Source organism: Dermochelys coriacea, chromosome 14 (genome assembly GCF_009764565.3).
Source record: "Dermochelys coriacea isolate rDerCor1 chromosome 14, rDerCor1.pri.v4, whole genome shotgun sequence".
In the NCBI taxonomy this organism is placed as follows: domain Eukaryota; kingdom Metazoa; phylum Chordata; order Testudines; family Dermochelyidae; genus Dermochelys; species Dermochelys coriacea.
This window is the reverse complement of record NC_050081.1, coordinates 1,257,243-1,278,420: the sequence shown is the minus strand read 5'-3', so window position 1 is coordinate 1,278,420 and position 21,178 is coordinate 1,257,243. Positions and strand designations below refer to the sequence as shown.

General features: G+C 45.3%; 1 protein-coding gene across 1 annotated transcript in view; it reads left to right on the top strand.

The window, feature by feature from the left end:
- The window catches only part of DNAH17 (dynein axonemal heavy chain 17), a 109,053-nt gene that overhangs the window by 38,101 nt on the left and 49,774 nt on the right, over window positions 1–21,178 (top strand). Inside the window, exons 30-40 of the mRNA XM_043496557.1 lie at window positions 277–429; window positions 1,498–1,623; window positions 10,279–10,386; window positions 10,531–10,662; window positions 11,089–11,249; window positions 11,433–11,589; window positions 13,035–13,139; window positions 16,244–16,401; window positions 16,747–16,885; window positions 17,445–17,672; window positions 20,267–20,404. Of these exons, the coding sequence (XP_043352492.1) occupies window positions 277–429; window positions 1,498–1,623; window positions 10,279–10,386; window positions 10,531–10,662; window positions 11,089–11,249; window positions 11,433–11,589; window positions 13,035–13,139; window positions 16,244–16,401; window positions 16,747–16,885; window positions 17,445–17,672; window positions 20,267–20,404 (1,605 nt within the window). The remainder of the gene's footprint in view (window positions 1–276; window positions 430–1,497; window positions 1,624–10,278; window positions 10,387–10,530; window positions 10,663–11,088; window positions 11,250–11,432; window positions 11,590–13,034; window positions 13,140–16,243; window positions 16,402–16,746; window positions 16,886–17,444; window positions 17,673–20,266; window positions 20,405–21,178) is intronic.

Below are 21,178 nucleotides of genomic sequence, written 5' to 3'. Positions count from 1 at the left end.
TCTACTGTCTTTAAATAATTATTGTCTGAAGCCCTAGATAGTTTCCTGCAGCTGTGAAAATTTAAATGGACAAAAATAGAAAAAAATGCTTTAAAATAAATATCAATATTATCCATCACAATTTATTTAAAAAATCAAATTCTGCCAAGCCTGGTTATAACTGTGTGTCAGAGATGCAAGATTATAAAGAGAAGTATGAAAAGTTAATCAAAACTGTAAAATATTTCTGTGCACTGACAGAATTCTTGATCTATGCTTGTGCTGCTTTACTCTAAGGTATGCCGCCACTTGTCTAAACTGTTTGATAGCATGTCTAAGCTGAAGTTCAAAATGGATCCAGACAACAAGCCTTTGAAGATTGGCTTGGGAATGTACAGTAAGGAGGATGAGTGTGTGGATTTTGATAAGGAATGTGACTGTTCTGGGCAGGTTAGTGGAGTTATTTAAAATTACATTTTAAACATGCAGGTTGAATTGCACTAACACAAGAATAAAGTGGTTTTTGTGTCTAAGCCTGAATTCTCCTTGCTGCTATCAGCTGGGACCTTAACCAGTCAATCAACTGGGAGTCTATTTCCTCTGTCTTTCGTTCATCCTAGACAGACCATGCTCCATCAGTTAGACTTGAAAACATCCCATTTGAGGCAATCCATATAGCCTTTTTAATGAGGAATATCTCAAAGTCAAGGGAAAAGCCCCCTGAAAAGACTATCCAGTTTCTTGGTTTTCACACACACACACACACACACACACACACACACACACACACACACACACACACACACACACACACACACACACACACATCCCATTTGTGCAGGCAGGTCAAATTTTCACATACAGGTCCATTAAAAATGAGTTTGATTGTCTTTGAGATGACAGCCTAGGGAGGGAATTCTAAAAACACCTGGGGACAGGCAGCAGCAGCAGTGGAGGAGCTAATTGACATCTGCATGCATCCCAGAAACCTGAAGGAAGAGATAGGGTAGAGAGCTAAATTGTCTGCCAGTTTTGTTTACTCCAAAGCATCACAGACAGAGAGACCTCTCTGCAGGGAAGAGCTTCAGAGGAATGCTGTTCGTGGGCTGGGGGTGTGGGCCACATATTTGTCCCTTACCCAGCAGTGGCCTGTGAGCACAGTGCCCCAGACAGCCTATTCCTATTTGTGCAGGGACAGGTTTTGGATGGAACTTTGTCCATATATCCCAGCATTTGTTTGGGGGTCCATTATTCTAGGTGCCAACCAGAATTTGACCCCCTAGGGTTTAAAAGCAGCCCTGCTTTCCGATACAGAAAGTCATGTGACTATGATAGATGCCAGGATCTTTGAAAGGTACATCCTGTTAAGAGAACAACTGCAGTTAAATACCATAGCCCACAGTAAGATTTACAAATCTGCGTCAGCTGCTGTCAATTTAAAAACCGACAAACAAAATAGGCAACTAATGCTGAAATATACTAGCAAGGACACTTATTAAAATGGGCCTTTGTACCTAGGTTGAGGTTTGGTTAAATCGAGTGCTCGAGAGAATGTGCTCCACATTACGCAATGAAATTCCTGAGGCTGTCGTGACTTATGAAGAAAAGCCACGAGAGCAATGGTTATTTGATTACCCAGCGCAGGTATGGAACTAGTTATGTGATTAGAACATTGGGTTTATTTGATGTATTCAACATGTGCAACACAAATAAAATAAATAGTCAAGATATTATACCAAGAAAATAAAAACCAGCAGGATCTTATTAAAGGGAATAAGGCAATATGCCGCATTTATTGTGAACACAGAAAAAATCATAGTAAGCAGTCAGTTATAGCTATAACGTTCCATTCATTGTCACATTCATTCATATACACACAGGTTCTGCAAGATTGTTATCATAGTTACCAGCCTTAGCTCTGGTCTACACTACGAGTTTAGGTCAAATTTAGCAGTGTTAAATCGATTTAACCCTGCACCCATTCACATAACAAAGCCATTTTTGTTGACTTAATGGGCTCTTAAAATCGATTTCTGTACTCCTCCCTGACGAGGGGATTAGCGCTAAAATCGACATCGCTGGGTCAAATTTGGGTTAGTGTGGATGCAATTCGATGGTATTGGCCTCTGGGAACTATCCCACCGTGCTCCATTGTGACCGCTCTGGACAGCACTCTGAACTTGGATGCATTGGCCAGGTAGACCGGAAAAGCCCCGCAAACTTTTGAATTTAATTTCCTGTTTGGCCAGCGTGGCAAGCTGATCAGCACAGGTGACCGTGCAGGTCTCATCAGCAGAGGTGACCATGGAGTCCCAGAATTGAAAAAGAACTCCTGCATGGACCAAACGGGAGGTACTGGATCTGATCGCTGTATGGGGAGAAGAATCCGTGCTATCACAACTCCGTTCCAAAAGACGAAATGCCAAAATATTTGAAAAAATCTCCAAGGGCATGAAGGACAGAGGCTATCACAGGGACCCGCAGCAGTGCCACATGAAAGTTAAGGAGATAGGCAAGCCTACCAAAAAACCCAAGAGGCAAACACTCACTCGGGTTCAGAGCCCCAGACATGCCACTTCTATGATGAGCTGCATGCAATTCTAGGGGGTGCCCCTACCACTGCCCCACCCCTGTACATGGACTCCTGCAAGGGGAGAGTCTCACACAACAAGGATGAGGATTTTGGGGATGAGGAAGATGATAGCGCACACGAGGCAAGTGAAGAAACCGTTCTCCCGACAGCTAGGAACTGTTTATCACCCTGGAGATAGTACCCTCCCAACGCGGGCTCCCGGACCACGAAGGTGGAGAAGACGGCTCTGGTGAGTGTACCTTTGTAAATATAATACACGATTTAAAAGCAAGTGTGTTTAATGATTACTTTGCCCTTAAGACTTGGGATGCATTCACTGCCAGTACAGCCACTGGAAAAGTCTGTTAACGTGTCTGGGGATGAGGTGGAAATCTCAATGAAGCTGTCCTGGATGTACTCCCAAAGCCTTTGCAAAAGGTTTCTGGGGAGGGCAGCTTTTTTGCGTAGGACACTTTACCACGGCAGACCAGTAGCATGTAGTCTGGAATCATTGCATAAGAAAGCATGGCAGCGTGTGGTCCCAGTGTTTTGCTGGCATTCAAGCAACATCCATTCTTTATCTCTCTGTGTTATGCTCAGGAGAGTGATATCATTCACGGTCACCTGGTTGAAATAGGGGAATTTTATTCAGGGACATTCAGAGGTGGCCATTCCTGCTGGGCTGTTTGCCTGTGGCTGAAAAGAAATCATCCCTGCTGTTAGCCATGTGGTGCTGGGAGGGGTGAAGCGTCATCCCAGAGAATTGGGTGTTGGGGGGGTTAGTTGGGTTTGTGCTGCACGTTAACCCTAAAACATCAGCCCCTCCTCTTAAATGGCCAATGTGTCTTTTTCAATTTTAATTTCCCTTTTTTTCCTCCCAGCTGCAAATGTTTCAACACTATGACTAGCATCTCCGTCCCAGAGGCTAGCGCAGATAAGAAGGCGGAAAAAACGCACTCACGATGAAATGTTCTCTGAGCTCATGCAGTCCACCCAAACTGAAAGAGCCCAGCAGAATGCTTGGAGGCAGACAATGGCAGAGTCCAGGAAAGCACAAAATGAACGCAAGGACAGGAGGCAGGAGCAATAGGAGAGGTGGTGGGAGCAAGAGGAAAGGTGGTGGTAGCATGATGAAAGGAGGCAGGATCCAATGCTGGGGCTACTGGAGGATCAAACTGATATGCTCCGGCATATGGTTGAGGTGCAGGAAAGGCTGAGACCACCACTGCAGCCCCTGTGTAATCAACTGCCCTCCTCCCCAAGTTCCATAGCCTCCTCACCCAGATGCCCAAGAACACGGGGTGGCTCTCCGGGCACCCAACCACTCCACCCCAGAGGACTGCCCAAGCAACAGAAGGCTGGCATTCAATAAGTTTTGAAGTGCAGTGTGGCCTTGTCCTCCCCTCCTCCCTCACTCCATCTGGTGCTTCCCTCTTCCCCCACCCCTCCCGGGCTACCTTGGCAGTTATCCCCCTATTTGTGTGACAAATTAATGAAGAATGCATGAATTTGAAACAACAATGACTTTATTGCCTCTGCAAGTGGTGATTGAAGGGGTGAGGGGAGGGTGGTTGGCTTACAGGGAAGTAGAGTGAACCAAGGGGGCAGGTTTTCATCAAGGAGAAACCAACAGAACTGTCACACCATAGCCTGGCCAGTAATGAAACTGGTTTTCAAAGCTTCTCTGATGCGCACCACACCCTGCTGTGCTCTTCTAACTGCCCTGATGCCTGGCTGTGCGTAATCAGGAGCCAGGTGATTTGCCTCAACTTCCCACCCCACCATATACGTCTCCCCCTTACTCTCACAGATATTGTTGAGCGCACAGCGACTGGTAATAACAATGGGAATATTGGTTTTGCTGCAGTCTAACTGAGTCAGTAAACTGCGCCAGCGCACTTTTAAACATCCAAATGCACATTCTACCACCATTCTGCACTTGCTCAGCCTGTAGTTGAACAGCTCCTGACTACTATCCAGACTGCCTGTGTATGGCTTCATGACCCATGGTATTAAGGGGTAAGCTGGGTCCCCAAGGATAAGTATAGGCATTTCAACATCCCCAACAGTTATTTTCTTGTCTGGAAAGTAAGTCCCTTGCTGCAGCTGTTCATACAGACCAGAGTTCCTAAATATGCGAGTGTCATGTACCTTTCCTGGCCATCCCACATCAATGTTCGTGAAATGTCCCTTGTGATCCACCAGTGCTTGCAGCACCGTTGAAAAGTACCCCTTTCGGTTTATGTACTGCTTGTCTTGGTGGTCTGGTCCCAAGATAGGGATAGGAGTACTTGTGGCACCTCAGAGACTAACAAATTTATTTGAGCATAAGCTTTCGTGAGCTACAGCTCACTTCATCGGATGCATTTGGTGGAAAATACAGAGGGGAGATTTATATACACACACAGAGAACATGAAACAATGGGTTTTATCATACACACTGTAAGGAGAGTGATCACTTAAGATGAATCATCACCAGCGGGAGGGGTGGGGGGAAGGAGGAAAACCTTTCATGGTGACAAGCAAGGTGGGCCATTTCCAGCAGTTAACGAGAACGTCTGAGGAACAGTGGGGAGTGGGGTGGGGGAGAGAAATAACATGGGGAATAGTTTTACTTTGTGTAATGACTCATCCACTCCCAGTCTCTATTCAAGCCTAAGTTAATTGTATCCAGTTTGCAAATTAATTCCAATTCAGCAGTCTCTCACTGGAATCTGTTTCTGAAGTTTTTTTGTTGAAGGATAGCCACTCTTAGGTCTGTAATAGAGTGACCGGAGAGATTGAAGTGTTCTCCGACTGGTTTTTGAATGTTATAATTCTTGACGTCTGATTTGTGTCCATTTATTCTTTTACATAGAGACTGTCCAGTTTGACCAATGTACATGGCAGAGGGGCATTGCTGGCACATGATGGCATATATCACATTGGTAGATGCGCAGGTGAACGAGCCTCTGATAGTGTGGCTGATGTGATTAGGCCCTATGATGGTGTCCCCTGAATAGATATGTGGACACAGTTGTCAATGGGCTTTGTTGCAAGGATAGGTTCCTGGGTTAGTGGTTCTGTTGTGTGGTGTGTGGTTGCTGGTGAGTATTTGCTTCAGGTTGGGGGCTGTCTGTAAGCAAGGACTGGCCTGTCTCCCAAGATCTGTGAGAGAGATGGGTCGTCCTTCAGGATAGGTTGTAGATCCTTGATGATGCGTTGGAGAGGTTTTAGTTGGGGGCTGAAGGTGATGGCTAGTGGCGTTCTGTTATTTTCTTTGTTGGGCCTGTCCTGTAGTAGGTGACTTCTGGGTACTCTTCTGGCTCTGTCAATCTGTTTCTTCACTTCAGCAGGTGGGTATTGTAGTTGTAAGAATGCTTGATAGAGATCTTGTAGGTGTTTGTCTCTGTCTGAGGGGTTGGAGCAAATGCGGTTGTATTGTAGAGCTTAGCTGTAGACAATAGATCGTGTGGTGTGGTCTAGGTGAAAGCTGGAGGCATGTAGGTAGGAATAGTGGTCAGTAGGTTTCCGATATACAGTGGTGTTTATGTGACCATTGCTTATTAGCACCATAGTGTCCAGGAAGTGGATCTCTTGTGTGGACTGGTCTAGGCTGAGGTTGATGGTGGGATGAAAATTGTTGAAATCATGGTGGAATTCCTCAAGAGCTTCTTTTCCATGGGTCCAGATGATGATGATGTCATCAATGTAGCGCAAGTAGAGTAGGGGCATTAGGGGATGAGAGCTGAGGAAGCGTTGTTCTAAGTCAGCCATAAAAATGTTGGCATACTATGGGGCCACGCAGTGCCGCTGATTTGAAGGTATACATTGTCCCAAATGTGAAATAGTTATGGGTGAGGACAAAGTCACAAAGTTCAGCCACCAGGTTAGCCGTGACATTATTGGGGATACTGTTCCTGACGGCTTGTAGTTCATCTTTGTGTGGAATGTTGGTGTAGAGGGCTTCTACATCCATAGTGGCTAGGATGGAGTTTTTTGGAAGATAGGGATATGCATTCTGTCTATCACTCCACCAAAGTTAGGGAATCCAATTGCAGCAAAGCCATCCACTATAACCTGCACATTTCCCAGAGTCACTACCCTTGATAGCAGCTGCTCAGTGATTGCATTGGCTACTTGGATCACAGCAGCCCCCACAGTAGATTTGCCCACTCCAAATTGATTCCCGACTGACCGATAGCTGTCTGGCGTTGCAAGCTTCCAGAGGGCTATAGCCACTTGCTTATGAACTGTGAGAGCTGCTCTCATCTTGGTATTCTTGCGCTTCAGGGCAGGGGAAAGCAAGTCCCAAAGTTCTATGAAAGTGCCCTTACGCATGTGAAAGTTTCGCAGCCACTTTGGAATCATCCCAGACCTGCAATACTATGGGGTCCCACCAGTCTGTGCTTGTTTCATGGGCCCAGAATCGGCATTCCACCGCATGAGCCTGCCCCATTGCCACCAAGATGTCCAAATTGCTGGGGCCCGTGCTTTGAGAGAAGTCTGTGTCCATGTCCTCATCACTCTCGTCACCGCGCTGCCATCGCCTCCTCGCCTGCTTTTGCAGGTTCTGATTCTGCATATACTGCATGGTAATGCGTGAGGTGTTTACAATGCTCATAACTGCTGCGGTGATCTGAGCGGGCTCCATGCTTGCCGTGGTATGGCGTCTGCAGGAGAGCAGAGTGACAGTGGAAGCGGTCGTTTAATGACGATGGTTTGCAGACCTACTGCACCGTCTGCTGCCAGGACACAACAGCTGAGCAGGCTGCACGTTTGCTGTGTTATGGCGAGATAAGAGCAGCCAAGTAGAGGTTGCAGTGGAAGCGGCCCTGCGAGACCACCAGGAGAGCAGAGTGGCAGCTGAAGTGGTGGCTGACAACCTGTGATGTGGATTCATGAGAGCAGGAGAGCAGAGTTTATAGATTCATAGATACTAAGGTCAGAAGGGACCATTCTGATCATCTAGTCCGACCTCCTGCACAGCGCAGGCCACAGAATCTCACCCACCCACTCCTACGAAAAACCTCACCTATGTCTGAGCTACTGAAGTCCTTAAATCATGGTTTAAAGACTTCAAGGAGCAGAGAAGCCTCCCTCAAGTCACCCATACCACATGCTATAGAGGAAGGTGAAAAACCTCCAGGGCCTCTCCAATCTGCCCTGGAGGAAAATTCCTTCCCGACCCCAAATATGGCGATCAGCTAAACCCTGAGCGTATGGGCAAGATTCACCAGCCAGATACTACAGAAAATTCTTTCCTGGGTAACTCAGATCCCATCCATCTAATATCCCATCTCAGGGGATTAGTCCTATTTACCCTGAATATTTAAAGATCAATTACTTACCAAAATCCCATTATCCCATCATACCATCTCCTCCATAAACTTATCAAGTAGAATCTTAAAACCAGATAGATCTTTTGCCCCCACTGCTTCCCTTGGAAGGCTATTCCAAAACTTCACTCCTCTGATGGTTAAAAACCTTTGTCTGATTTCAAGTCTAAACTTCCTGGTGGCCAGTTTATACCCATTTGTTCTTGTGTCCACATTGGTGCTGAGCTGAAATAATTCCTCTCCCTCTCCTGTGTTTATCCTTCTGATATATTTATAGAGAGCAATCATATCTCCCCTCAACCTTCTTTTAGTTAGGCTAAACAAGCCAAGCTCCTTGAGTCTCCTTTCATAAGACAAGTTTTCCATTCCTCGGATCATCCTAGTAGCCCTTCTCTGTACCTGCTCCAGTTTGAATTCATCCTTTTTAAACATGGGAGACCAGAACTGCACACACTATTCTAGATGGGGTCTCACCAGTGCCTTGTATAATGGTACTAAAACCTCCTTATGCCTACTGGAAATGCCTCTCCTGATGCATCCCAAAACCGCATTAGCTTTTTTCACAGCCATATCACATTGGCAGCTCATAGTCATCCTATGATCAACCAATACTCCAAGGTCCTTCTCCTCTTCCGTTACTTCTAATTGATGCATCCCCAACTTATAACTAAAATTCTTGTTATTAATCCCTAAATGCATAACCTTACACTTCTCACTATTAAATTTCATCCTATTACTATTACTCCAGTTTACAAGGTCATCCAGATCCTCCTGTATAATATCCCGATCCTTCTCTGAATTGGCAATACCTCCCAGCTTTGTATCATCTGCAAACTTTATAAGCACACTCCCACTTTTTGTGCCAAGGTCAGTAATAAAAAGATTAAATAGTTGAGTTGAAGCAGGAGCCCATGAGAGACAACATGGAGAAATTCGCTATCGAGACGAGCAGGAGAGCAGAGTGCCAGCGGAAGCGGTGGATCACGACGATCATATAGAGGACCTGCAAGGTGGATTCATAGCATCAGGAGAGCAGAGTGGCAGCAGAAGCAGTGGTTCGATGACGACGATTAGCAGTCCTACTGTACCGTCTGCTGAAAGCAGTATAGCGCCCGCACGGAAAAAAGGCGCGAAACGATTGTCGGCCGTTGCTTTCATGGAGGGAGGGGCGACTGACGACATGTACCCAAAATCACCGCGTCAATGTTTTTGCCCCATCAGGCATTGGGAGCTTAACCCAGAATTCCGATAGACTGCAGGAACTGTGGGATAGCTACCCACAGTGCAACACTCCGAAAGTCAACGCTAGCCTCGGTACTGTGGATGCATTCCACTGACTTAATGCGCTTAATGGGGACACACAATCAACTGTATAAAATTGCTTTCTAAAAATCGACTTCTATAAATTTGACCTAATTTTGTAGTGTAAACATACCCTTAGAGTTGCTCATGCTAAGCCACTGGCCAGGTGGCTTTTGGAGTATTGCTTTTCTTAGCTGGATATTGAGCGTAATAGGGTTGTGACAGGGGAGGTGGGCTGGTTTCTGTCCAAGGACCATGCCTGAGATCAATTCAAGTTACAGGGAAACTGGAATTATTGAGTAATGTTGAACAATTAAAGTGTTGTGGTCCCTTTTGAAATCCTGTCTTAGACTGAGATTAGCAAATGATCTAGAGTGAAATCTTGGCTCTGTTGAAATTCCCACTGGCCTAGTTGGGGCCAGAATTTCAGCCCTAGTGTTTAACACAGAAGCAAGGGAAATGAAGACAATGCCCCAGGAGCTGGGGAAAACTGTTCTGAACAGGTTTAGAGGACAAGGCGCTTAAAACCATTTGGGCAGTGTCAGTAGTTTGTCTGTCTGGGGCTGCGTGTTCTACTAGGAAGGGAGGTAAAGTGGCACCATTGTGAGCAATGAAAAGACGTTTGTGCAGAATTTTTCTGGTGTGCATGAGCTAAGGGAGCTAAGAAAGCTGAGGATTTTCTGATTTCTTCAAGTGTTTGAGCGTGCCTGGGCTGGGCTTAGGTCTAGCTTTGGACCATTTTATCTTTGATTTTGATTTTTTTAGTAAACTTTGTTTTATTTGAGACAATTGGGTCCTCTTCTGTCTGCAGGGGGTGGAGCAGGCAGAGCTGTCCTGGAAAAGGTAAATGAATCTTGGCCTCTGAGAGAGGCAGTGGGGGCCTGGAGAAGACGCATTGCTAGGTTTCTTGGGCAGAGGTGTGGCACAGGGACGCTTTCCTGAAGTGCTTGTCTGAACGCTGGTCATGCTGATGGCCAGAGCATGGGAATAGACCAAAGGCCACAGGCAAGAGCTAGGGCTGAAGGGCACAGGTAACAGCATTGTCACTGAACATGAAATATTCTGCCCCCAACTAGTCTCACCCTGTTTTTATGCGGTTTATGGCAGATTGCGTTAACCTGCACTCAGATCTGGTGGACTACAGAAGTCGGCATTGCCTTCTCAAGACTGGAAGAAGGTTATGAAAATGCAATTAAAGATTACAACAAAAAGCAGGTGTGTAGCCAGATATTTACGAGTGGACCTATGTTGCAGCAAACTCTGTGCAGTCTCCTCAGAATCGCTTTTACCTGGCAGAAAAACTAGGCAAAATATTAAGTCACTTTCCAGTGTCCATCCATTCTCTTCTTTCTTTCTTAGATTAATCAGTTAAACACACTCATTACACTACTCATTGGGAGCTTAACCTCAGGAGACAGAATGAAGATCATGACAATCTGTACTATCGATGTACATGCCAGAGATGTCGTGGCAAAAATGATCCTTGCTAAGGTATAAGTTACAGCCTGTGTTTTCATTGCTTTGTTCATTGGTGCTTTTGAACAAATGTTTTCCTGTAATAACTTTTATTATTTTCAAATATTTTTAAAATATTCCAAATGGAGTGGAGCAATAAAGCATGAACAAAATAGTCTTGCTTGCAAATTTAAGAGTACACGTGATCCAATGAGGTAACAACAAAACAGGGATTCACAGGAGACTTGGTAATGTATACATGTGCTTTAAATCTTAATGTGTTAAGGACAGGGACCAGGGTGAGGAGTTTGTACTGTTTGGTGCCTTGCTCACATTCTGAGCATCATAATAAATAAATAACTCTAATATGTATGAGGATGGCTGGGAGAATGAATCATTAGGGTACATTTTCACTGAAAGCATTCACAGAAAAAGTAAACATGTTTTCCATGGGCTCTGCAGGTGGAGAATTCCCAAGCATTCACCTGGCAGTCCCAGCTCAGACATCGGTGGGATGAAGAAAAAAGGCATTGCTATGCTAATATATGTGATGCTCAACTTCAGTATTCCTATGAATATCTGGGTAACACCCCTCGACTGGTCATTACTCCACTTACAGACCGGTACGCAAGGCTCAGCTTCTCATATTTAACATCTGTATTTAACATCCTGTGCAGTTGAGATTTGCCTTAAAACTAGACAGCAATTGTGGGAAACTGCAGTTTGGTGGGCTGGGCAGTGGCGGATAGGGGACTGTTGCTGTCTAGGTGGCCATTTAGATGTGATGAACTTGCCTTGCATTTCAGATGCTACATCACTCTGACACAATCCCTTCACCTGATAATGGGGGGTGCACCTGCAGGCCCTGCTGGTACAGGGAAAACTGAGACCACTAAGGACCTGGGCCGAGCTGTAGGGATCATGGTCTATGTTTTCAACTGCTCTGAGCAAATGGATTACAAGGTAAAACTCAAATGAGTTTTAGTAATGAATGAGGTCCATGGATAGGATCCCAGAGCCCCCTCCCCAGGCCATCTCAGGGAGCAGTCCTAGAAGGGGGTGGGGGTTGGCATGTTCAAAGTGCTGCTGCATTCTGCCTCTTGCTGGCTGTGGAATGGGAGGCCATTGCAGTCCTGAGGCTAAATTACATTGGAGGGCAAACCAGCCTCCGAAAGCTGCAGGACTTAGGGAAAGCACAAATGCTTTGAAGCCCTCATGCAGAACCTCCACCCCCAACCTTCTCCCCTGCATTTTGTGGAGCTCAGGTACAGCTTAGGATCCTGCCCCAAAGGCTTGTGGCTGAAGCCGTCTTGCCCAGGACACACCAATCGGCAAAGTCATGGTGACAGGGTCAACATGAACTCTGGTCTGCTGGGGAATGGGGGCTGGAAAACTTAGCCTAAATATCAGGAAAGGCTTCCTGCCAGTGAGTGTATAAACCTATGACAGTCAGTCCAGGGGGACGGTGAGAGCCCTCTCCCTAGAGGTACTTTAAACTAGATTGCACAGACAGCTAGCCAATATATCGCAGGGACAGATTAGCAGGTCTACGAGCCCTGTTCCATTTGAGTTCATCATGAGGCTATTGATGGTGTTGGAACCATGGCAGGAGTGAGCCCCCTGGAGAACATTTCTGGGGAGGGATACAGCAAATGGTGTGCACAGCAAGCTGAATTCCAATACTTTTCCTCCCCTTCATGACAAAGTCAGTATCTTACCTTCCCACGCAATGCACAATGTGTGCTGAAGGCAGCAATTGCTAAGAGATTGCATTCTCCTATTCATTTCTAATTGGCCCCTCCACTGTGCCTTTGAAAGTCTCCTGCATGCGCTGTGCTAGCTACTGCAATAGTTTGTGGCTTTGCAACCAAAGTCAAGCATGGGAACTCAGTGCCATAAGCAGCACAGCCCTTCCCCACTGGTAATCCTGTCACTTCACACAGTGGCAGCTGGGCTGAGAACACTTCCTTTCCCCCTCCAGTTGCTAGGGAAAAGCCCAGGTGTCGGGGTGGTACCTCTCTATGCTGTGGAGTGTCATTCACACACCTGTTGTGACTGTGGGTCCATGGGAGTTCTGGCTTTGACTTCAGTGGAGAACACTCCATCTCAGGCTGTTTTCGCAGGAAGCTGGGACTAGGGCACGTGTGACGTCCTTGCATGTACAGCTATCCGGACAGCACCTGCTGAAACTAGAGGAAAAGCCTGGTAGCTGCAAAGGAGTTTTCAAAAGGAGTCAAAATTTCCCTATAAAATTTCCCCCTCTATATTTTGGATGACCCTAATGTTGTGTGAGGCTGTCCTAGAGAAACAGTGTTTAGTGTAAATGCCAGATTAATTCCTTAGAACTGTTCGTTTTGTAATGAATCCCCATGGTGCAGTCAGCCTTCTCCAATCACTTTGCTCTCTAGTCCTGTGGAAATATCTACAAAGGATTAGCTCAGACTGGAGCCTGGGGATGCTTTGATGAATTCAATCGCATTTCAGTAGAAGTTTTATCAGTGATTGCTGTGCAGGTAGGAAGTTTTCTCCAGTATGTAAATTACTGTGATGTTGTGGTAAATACTCATCTGTACTGATCCTGACAATTTCCCTATCTACTTAAGCCATTCAACAAATGCAAGGTGTTATGGGATACTTAGCATAAGTGAATGGAATTCTAATAAAGCTATAGGCCAATTTAGGCTATGTAATGGCTCTAATATTTGTGCTTAATGCATATATATAAAAATAACAGGGCTGTCAAGCGATGAAAAAAATTAAGCATGCAATTAAACACCCTGTTAAACAATAACAGAATACCATTTATTTAAATATTTTTGGATGTTTTCTACATTTTCAAATATATTGATTTAATTTACAACACAGAATACAAAGTGTACAGTGCTCACTTTATATTTATTTTTGATTACATATTTGCACTGTAAAAAACAAAATAGTATTTTTCAGTTCACCTCATACAAGTACTGTAGTGCAATCTCTTTATCATTAAAGTTGAACTTACAAATATAGAGTTATGTCCAAAAAAATAACTGCATTCAAAAATAAAACAATGTCAAACTTTAGAGCCTACAAGTCCACTCAGTCCTACTTCAGCCAATCACTCGGACAAACAAGTCTGGTTACAATTTGCAGGAGATACTGCTGCCTGCTTCTTGTTTACAGTGTTACCTGAAAGTGAGAACAGGTGTTTGCATGGCACTATTGTAGCCAGCATCGCAAGATATTTGTGCAAGATGCGCTAAAGATTCATATGTCCCTTCATGCTTCAATCGTCATTCCAGGGGATATGCCTCCATACTGATGTTGGGTTCTGCTCAATAATAACCCAAAGCAGAGCTGACTGATGCATGTTCATTTTCATCATCTGAGTCGATGCCACCAGCAGAAGATTGATTTTCTTTTTTGATGGTTCAGGTTCTGTAGTTTTCGCATCTAAGTGTTGATCTTTTAAGACTTCAGAAAGCATGCGCCACATCTCATCCCTCTCAGATTTTGGGTCGAATACTGTAGCTATTTTTAGAAAACTCACATTGGTACCTTTTTTTTGTTTTGTCAAATCTGCTGCAAAAGTGTTCTTAAAATGAACAACATGCGTTAGGTCATCAACTGAGACTGCTACAATATGAAAAATATGGCAGAATGCAGGTAAAACAGAAGAGAAGACATACAATTCTCCCCCATGGAGTTCAGTCACAAATTTAATTAACACATTATTTTTTTAATGAGCATAACCAGCATGGAAGCATGTCCTCTGGAATGGTGGCCAAAGCACGAAGGGGTGTACGAATGTTTAGCATATCTGGCACGTAAATACCTTGCAATGGCGGCTATAAAAATGCCATGCGAACGCCTGTTCTCACTTTCAGGTGACATTGTAAATAAGAAGCAGGCAGCATTATCTCCCGTAAATGTAAACAAACTTGTTTGTCTTAGCAATTGGCTGAACAAGAAGGAGGACTGAGTGGACTTGTAGGCTTTAAAGTTTTACATTGTTTTGGTTTTGAGTGAAGTTATGTAACAAAAAAAAATCTACATTTGTAAGTTATGCTTTCATGATAGAGATTGCACTATAGTACTTGTATGAGGTGAATTGAAAAATACTATTTCTCTTTATCATTTTTACAGTGCAAATATTTGTAATAAAAATATAAAGTGAGTGCTGTACACTTTGTATTCTGTTGTAATAGAAATCAATATATTAGAAAACATAGAAAAACATCCAAAAATATTTAATAAATTTCAATTTGTATTCTATTATTTAACAGTGCGATTAATCGCAATTAATTTTTTTAATCGTGATTAATTTTTTTGAGGTAACCACGTAAGTTAACTGCGATTGACAGCCCTAAGGTGTATATATATTGTGACAAAGTTCCTGCTCTGCTGGGTCCTGCGCTTATTGGCAGATTTACTCGCCTCAGAGGTTCAAAGCAGCCCTCAGTTTGGCCACTTTTGCTAGTGGCTCAAACCTGCTGTTCATTCAGCTAATCTCATCACTGGCCAGCATGGGGAAAGCGAGAAGAAGCCCATCCACTTCCCAGATCCTAATAGGATCACACTCCTGTAGCCATCTGGCCCGACTCTCTCTCTCTCACACACACACACACACTCTTCTATGATTCTATGTCTACACTGCTGTCGTGAGGTGTGATTTAACCTCAAGACAACATATCAGAGCTTTAATCTTGCTAGCTCAGGCTGTAGAACAGTGAAGCTGTGACAGTGAGAGCATCAGTGCAGGCTGCACAAACCCACCTGGAAGCCTGGGTAAGTACTCACAGGGCTAGCCACGCTGGAGCTTGCACTGCTCCTGCTTCACTGTTCTGGGACCTGAGAGAGATTCAAGCTAGCTCTGGTGTGTCGGCTCGAGCTGCAGTCACACCCGGTCAGTGACTGCAGCACAGATGTGCCCTGAGAATAGGAGAAACCACATAACATCTCACCTAAGCAATTCCATTTCCTTTATCCATATTCTCATAGTCTTTTATTTTCATATCAGCTAAAGGGGGGAGCTGAATAAGCCTCAGGCTGGTTCCAGCCTGTGATGGGGTAGAAGAAGGGAGGAGAATACTCAAGCTAGTCTGGTCCATGGCTGTGGGAAGGTACGGACTCCAGTCTGGTTGGGGCCCAGTATAGGAGATGCACCATCATTTTAACTGTTCCAGTGTGCTCCCTGAGAGATCGATTCCATCCACCAACTCAGGCTGAGTAGCACCTTGCTACACAAAATCAATGGGACCACACAGAAAGGGCCAGGTTCTGAGTCCCACCCTCAGAAAGGAGCAGTTACTCACCCAAATAGACCTATTGAAGTCAATGAGATTCCTACACACACACACACACACACACACACACACACACACACACACACACACACACACACACACACACACACACACACACACACAAGGAGTAATTCCTAGTGAATGTGAGTACAGGAAGTCACAGTCTAGCTCAGAGTAAGGGTGACTGCATCCAGCCTGCATGCACCCAATAAGCCCTTCCGTTAGTACTTAAAAGGGTTTTAGAGTGCACAGGGCAGTGCTGCTTGGTTCTTTAAGATGCAAATTGTAATTCATTACATTGTTGGTACTGAATTTTCCTCTTACTTGTGTAGGTAAAATGTGTGCAAGATGCAATTCGTGCCAAAAAGAAAACATTTAATTTCCTTGGAGACATAATAGCTCTTATACCAACAGTTGGAATATTCATTACAATGAACCCTGGCTATGCAGGCCGGACTGAATTGCCTGAAAATCTAAAGGCTTTATTCAGGTATTTGTGTGCGGATGACTATTATCAGAACCTGGTTGTTAATTGACAGTATGCTGATTATATACTCTGATTTGCCACTGTGCTGTACCAAGGGCTCTTTTACTTTTATTAGAGCAAGAGAGACTGTGTGGGGGTGAGGGTGTGTGTGTGTGTGTGTGTGCACATGCACAATGTATATAATATTATGAAGGCTCTATATTGAAAATCCAATCACACAAAATTCCGTCATCTTGTAGTTCAGCTCTGCATATGTATATTGGAGAAGGGGACGCAGCGAATGTATATGTGCAAAGGCTAATTTTCTCAAAGTTTGACATGGAACTTTGTTTACCTTGTTTCCTTTAGACCCTGCGCTATGGTTGTCCCAGATTTTGAGCTTATCTGTGAAATTATGCTTGTTGCAGAAGGTTTTCTTGATGCCAGACTTCTTGCTAGAAAGTTTATTACTCTCTATACGCTATGCAAAGAGCTACTTTCTAAGCAGGTAATTTAATATTAGTCCACGGTTCTTTGAGCAAGAAGACTTTATCTATTTTAAAATCTGACATAGATATATTTTTAAAAATCACAAGTTATTAGTAGCAACTTGGCCTGTATTTTTCCAAACATTTTAAGCTACATTGTGGAAAATTCCACTCAGACACTGATGTGACTTCTGACAGACAGCCTGCTTGCAGCATGGATGGTCAGCTGGAAAATAAAGAGATGCAGCACAGTACGTACTAATAGAATAAAGCCCATACCGATGATTGCATCCTCATTGTTCATGTCAATTGACTTAAAAGCTAATGGAAATCTGCTTCCAGGGAAGCAAAACACAGTACCCAGCCAAAGGTTGCTAGTGTTTCTTTCATTCCTTTGTTGAACGGAGTTTCCCCTGCAAATACACATGCTTAATGGCGTTTCTTCTAGGTGCTGTGGAGACTTTCTGGAGTTTGGGTTTTTTGGGAGGGTGTTGGGGCTTTTCTGTGTGTGTTTTTTTAATTTTAAAACCATTTTATTTTACCCAAATGCAATGTAAGGCTTTGCTCACTGTTTGCCAGGATCATTATGACTGGGGCTTGAGAGCTATTAAGTCTGTGCTGGTGGTAGCAGGCTCCTTGAAGAGAGGTGACCCTGGCCGTGCGGAGGATCAAGTCCTAATGAGAGCTTTACGAGACTTCAACATCCCCAAGATTGTGACGGATGACTTGCCGGTGTTCATGGGACTAATTGGAGACCTTTTCCCAGCACTGGATGTACCAAGAAAACGGGATCTGAACTTTGAAAAGGTGACTGCACAGACATGGGCCTTGCTGACCTTGGCCATTAAGATTATTGGTGGGAGGCGGCTCTTGGGTCTCCTATTTTTTCCTGTCATAGGGCAACAGCCGCCTGGCATGCCCCCCTGCAGCAGGTTGCAGCACAACAAACCTGTCTGCCTCAGTTTCCCCTTCAGAGTCCCCAAAAATAGCCCTTAAAGACTTTCCAATAATATATAGTCCTTACAGGGTTAATTTATTACACATGTCCCATGCACATAAATCATAACAAAAGTCCCACAACCATAATCCAGAATTCCCCAGTACAGTCCAAACTGTACATGCAACCCCCCACGTCCCCCCCACGGTGACTCCTCATGCCTCACTCCCACCTTCCGCCCTCTCTGGGCCTCCAGCTTCAGCTCTCTCGGCATCTCCCTCTGCTGCTCTCAGCCTTCGGCCCTCTCCAGTCCTCTCTGGCTCAAGAAGGCCAGCGGGCTAGCCCTTCCACCGGCTTCCTAGCCCTCTGCCATTTTCAGCCTTATGGCACTTGCTGTCTAGAACAGGATAGGGAGCAAACTTGCCCCTGTGCTGGCCTCCTAGACAGCTCCACCATTTTCCCAGGGAGGGCTTTCAGTCTCTCTCTTCCAGGCAGCTGTCACCGTCCCCTTTCCGCACTGACTCTCCCCTCCTGTGTGCAGGCTGTCCCCCATTTGTATGGCTCAGGTACCTTCTTTTAAACCCAGCTGCGGTGAGCTGGTGAGTCACAGACCTTGCTCTCTCTCAAAGGGCCAATGTCACTCTGTGATATCCCCCCTTTAACTTGCACCTCACCACCCTCAAAGGCTTTGTGTCATGGGGACCCTGGCCAAGAAGAGCTTGAAGTGACTCTTTCAAGTTCTTTACTGAGGGCCAGACAGAAGGGATAATCTCCGAACGACATGTGGCATGTCTGACTCCCGCACCAAGTATGCTGCTTGTGCGGTGCTCCCTCAGCCCACCGTTCTGGAGAGCAGGGACCGTCTCAAAACCAGAACGGAGACCCCCTTGTGCAGTACAGATCCCTGGCTGGCCTTAGTGGAGTAGTGGGTAGTGCCTAAGAGCCAACCAAGAGTGGGACCTCCTGTATTCATTTAGATGGAATCAGTGGGCCCAAAGAGTCAAAAGTGTTCATCTGACCCTATCGCTGTCCAACATTACAGAGGGTTTGGTACGCAAACCCAGCCTGCTCAGCACCATGGCAAACAGACCACCGAACATCTGTAGCCTTTTATTTTAGATACAGAAAAGAAGGGGGCGGGGGAAGGTTGAAGCATTTGAAATGTCAAGTATTAACTAAGGCTTTCATTTTAACAACATCCCTTTTTCCCTCTCCCTCTAGCTACAGAGAATCTTTAGAAAGAATCCTCTCCCCTTGTTTGACAGCAATAACAGTCCTTTTTTGGGAAGAGGGGAAAAGTTAGCTGAGATGGGCTGAAGCTGATGTTCTTGCTGAAGTCTGACCCCATTTTCTAGAAGATAAAAGAAGACAAAAACACACAAGATGGGGGAGTAATGAACAGCAAGGGAGAAAATGCAGCATCTGTCTCAGGTGTTGATTCCCACTTGCAGTCTCACTGCTGGAAAAACACATGGATGGCACATGCTCTTATCAGCCACTCGGACACACTTAGTGAACTTGAACTAACATTGGGCTAGTAGGGCACTGCCTTTAGCTGCCTCTTTCTGGTCACAGGCTGACAAAAGTGTTGCAAAATATAGTCTTGGCCAGCTAAGCAGAAGGCAAAAGGAGAGGGATAGAGAAGGGAAGAAATAACGTGAGGAAGGGAAAGGTCACATGGGGAGTGGGGAGCAGTGGCTGGGGTGGGGGCAGGACAAAGTCTCATATCCCAGGTGGTGGTGTGATTCAGCCAGAGTTGGGGGAGGGGGGGCATATCTGGGTCCCTCTCTTGGCCCAGGCTAGTCAGGACATCTCAGAATTAGGACGATAGACAAAATGGTGTCCTGCTGGATTCCAGAAGATGGTGGGGGTGGCAGCCATGGTGGGGAAGGTCATTCCTTTCCTTCTTTCAGCCAACATTGTGGTGGCCAGCTTGTCCCCCAAAGACTCCCCTAAAAGGGAGTGATGGGTGGAATAGCCTGTCCTTCCATTATTGTCCATCAATTAGGCCCAATCTCTGACACACCAGTTTTGGTTCACTGATTTTCAGTCACACCCTTCTCTTGTTCACCAGGCATGCTCTTAACACAATCCTTGAGTTATAGTAGGAGGCCTTTTGATTTGGATTAGTTCAGTCTGTCTGTCTCCCTTTTCCCAACAGTGTGTGTTGTCAGTTACTGTGACACTGTTTGAACGGTCACTCATATTTTCCACAGTTGAGCTCACAATTAGCAAAGTGGGAGAATTGAAGCAAACTGCCAATCAGCACAGGGCAGAGAAAGCCCTGTCGAAAGTTCTCTGGGTGTCCCATGGTCCCCGCTTTGGCTGCTTCTGGAGCTGCTCCAACCAGCTGGAGTCTCTCGCTGGTTCTTCTCAAGGACATGGTAGCTGCAGTCTGTGTAGTGACTCTGTGTTCTGTAAAGTGGCTCAGGACAAGCTCTCATATCTTTTCTGAACTTCATAGATTATTAAGCAGTCCATCCTTGAGCTCAAGCTGCAGGCAGAAGAGAGCTTTGTGCTGAAGGTGGTGCAGCTGGAGGAGCTGCTCCAAGTGAGACACTCGGTGTTTGTCATTGGCAACGCAGGCAGTGGCAAGTCCCAGGTACGGGGCGGTGGGGAGGGGCAGACTAAATGGACAGAGATTTCTTGCAGCAGCATTTTCCAAACTCTTGGAGCCAGTGAGCCCTTCTCCAATTAAAATACATTTCCTAGTTTTCACACTCCTCCCAACTCAGATGTCTAATGCTGACCATGAGCAGGCAAAACCTTGGAACTACGAGCAAGCCTAATTATGACATTTCAAAAAGCAAAGTGTAATGGTAAAATTTCAGAGTAGCAGCCGTGTTAGTCTGTATTCGCAAAAAGAAAAGGAGTACTTGTGGCACCTTAGAGACTAACAAATTTGTTAGTCTCTAAGGTGCCACAAGTACTCCTTTTCTTTTTGTAATGGTAAAGGAAGTGCTACTTCTACATAGCCTCCTCCTTCCCTGTGGACACCAGATCTGTGCTGCTGGTAGAAGTAGTGGGAGCCATGATCACAACCACATGGCCAGTGCATTATACATGGGCAGGAAATTTATGTTCCTCCCCGGCACCTGGGGATCCAAACTATCTACGTCAATCTGAGTCTTTCCACTGATTTCACTGTTTTGAATGAGGCCTTTAAAGAGGAAAGTAGGTGCCCAGCCTGTTAGCAGGGGAGGTTAAGAGTGAAGGAGTGTCGGCAAGGGGAGATTGTTGATCATTCAGGAAGGCCTGCATTTCAGTTCTTCATTAAAAGAGTGGTGCTAGCATTTTCACTTCTGAGAGCCAGTTGGTTCCAGAGCGAAGAGAGTGCAGTGTGCTCTAGGATGGGAGATTGCTTGCTCTGAAGGAA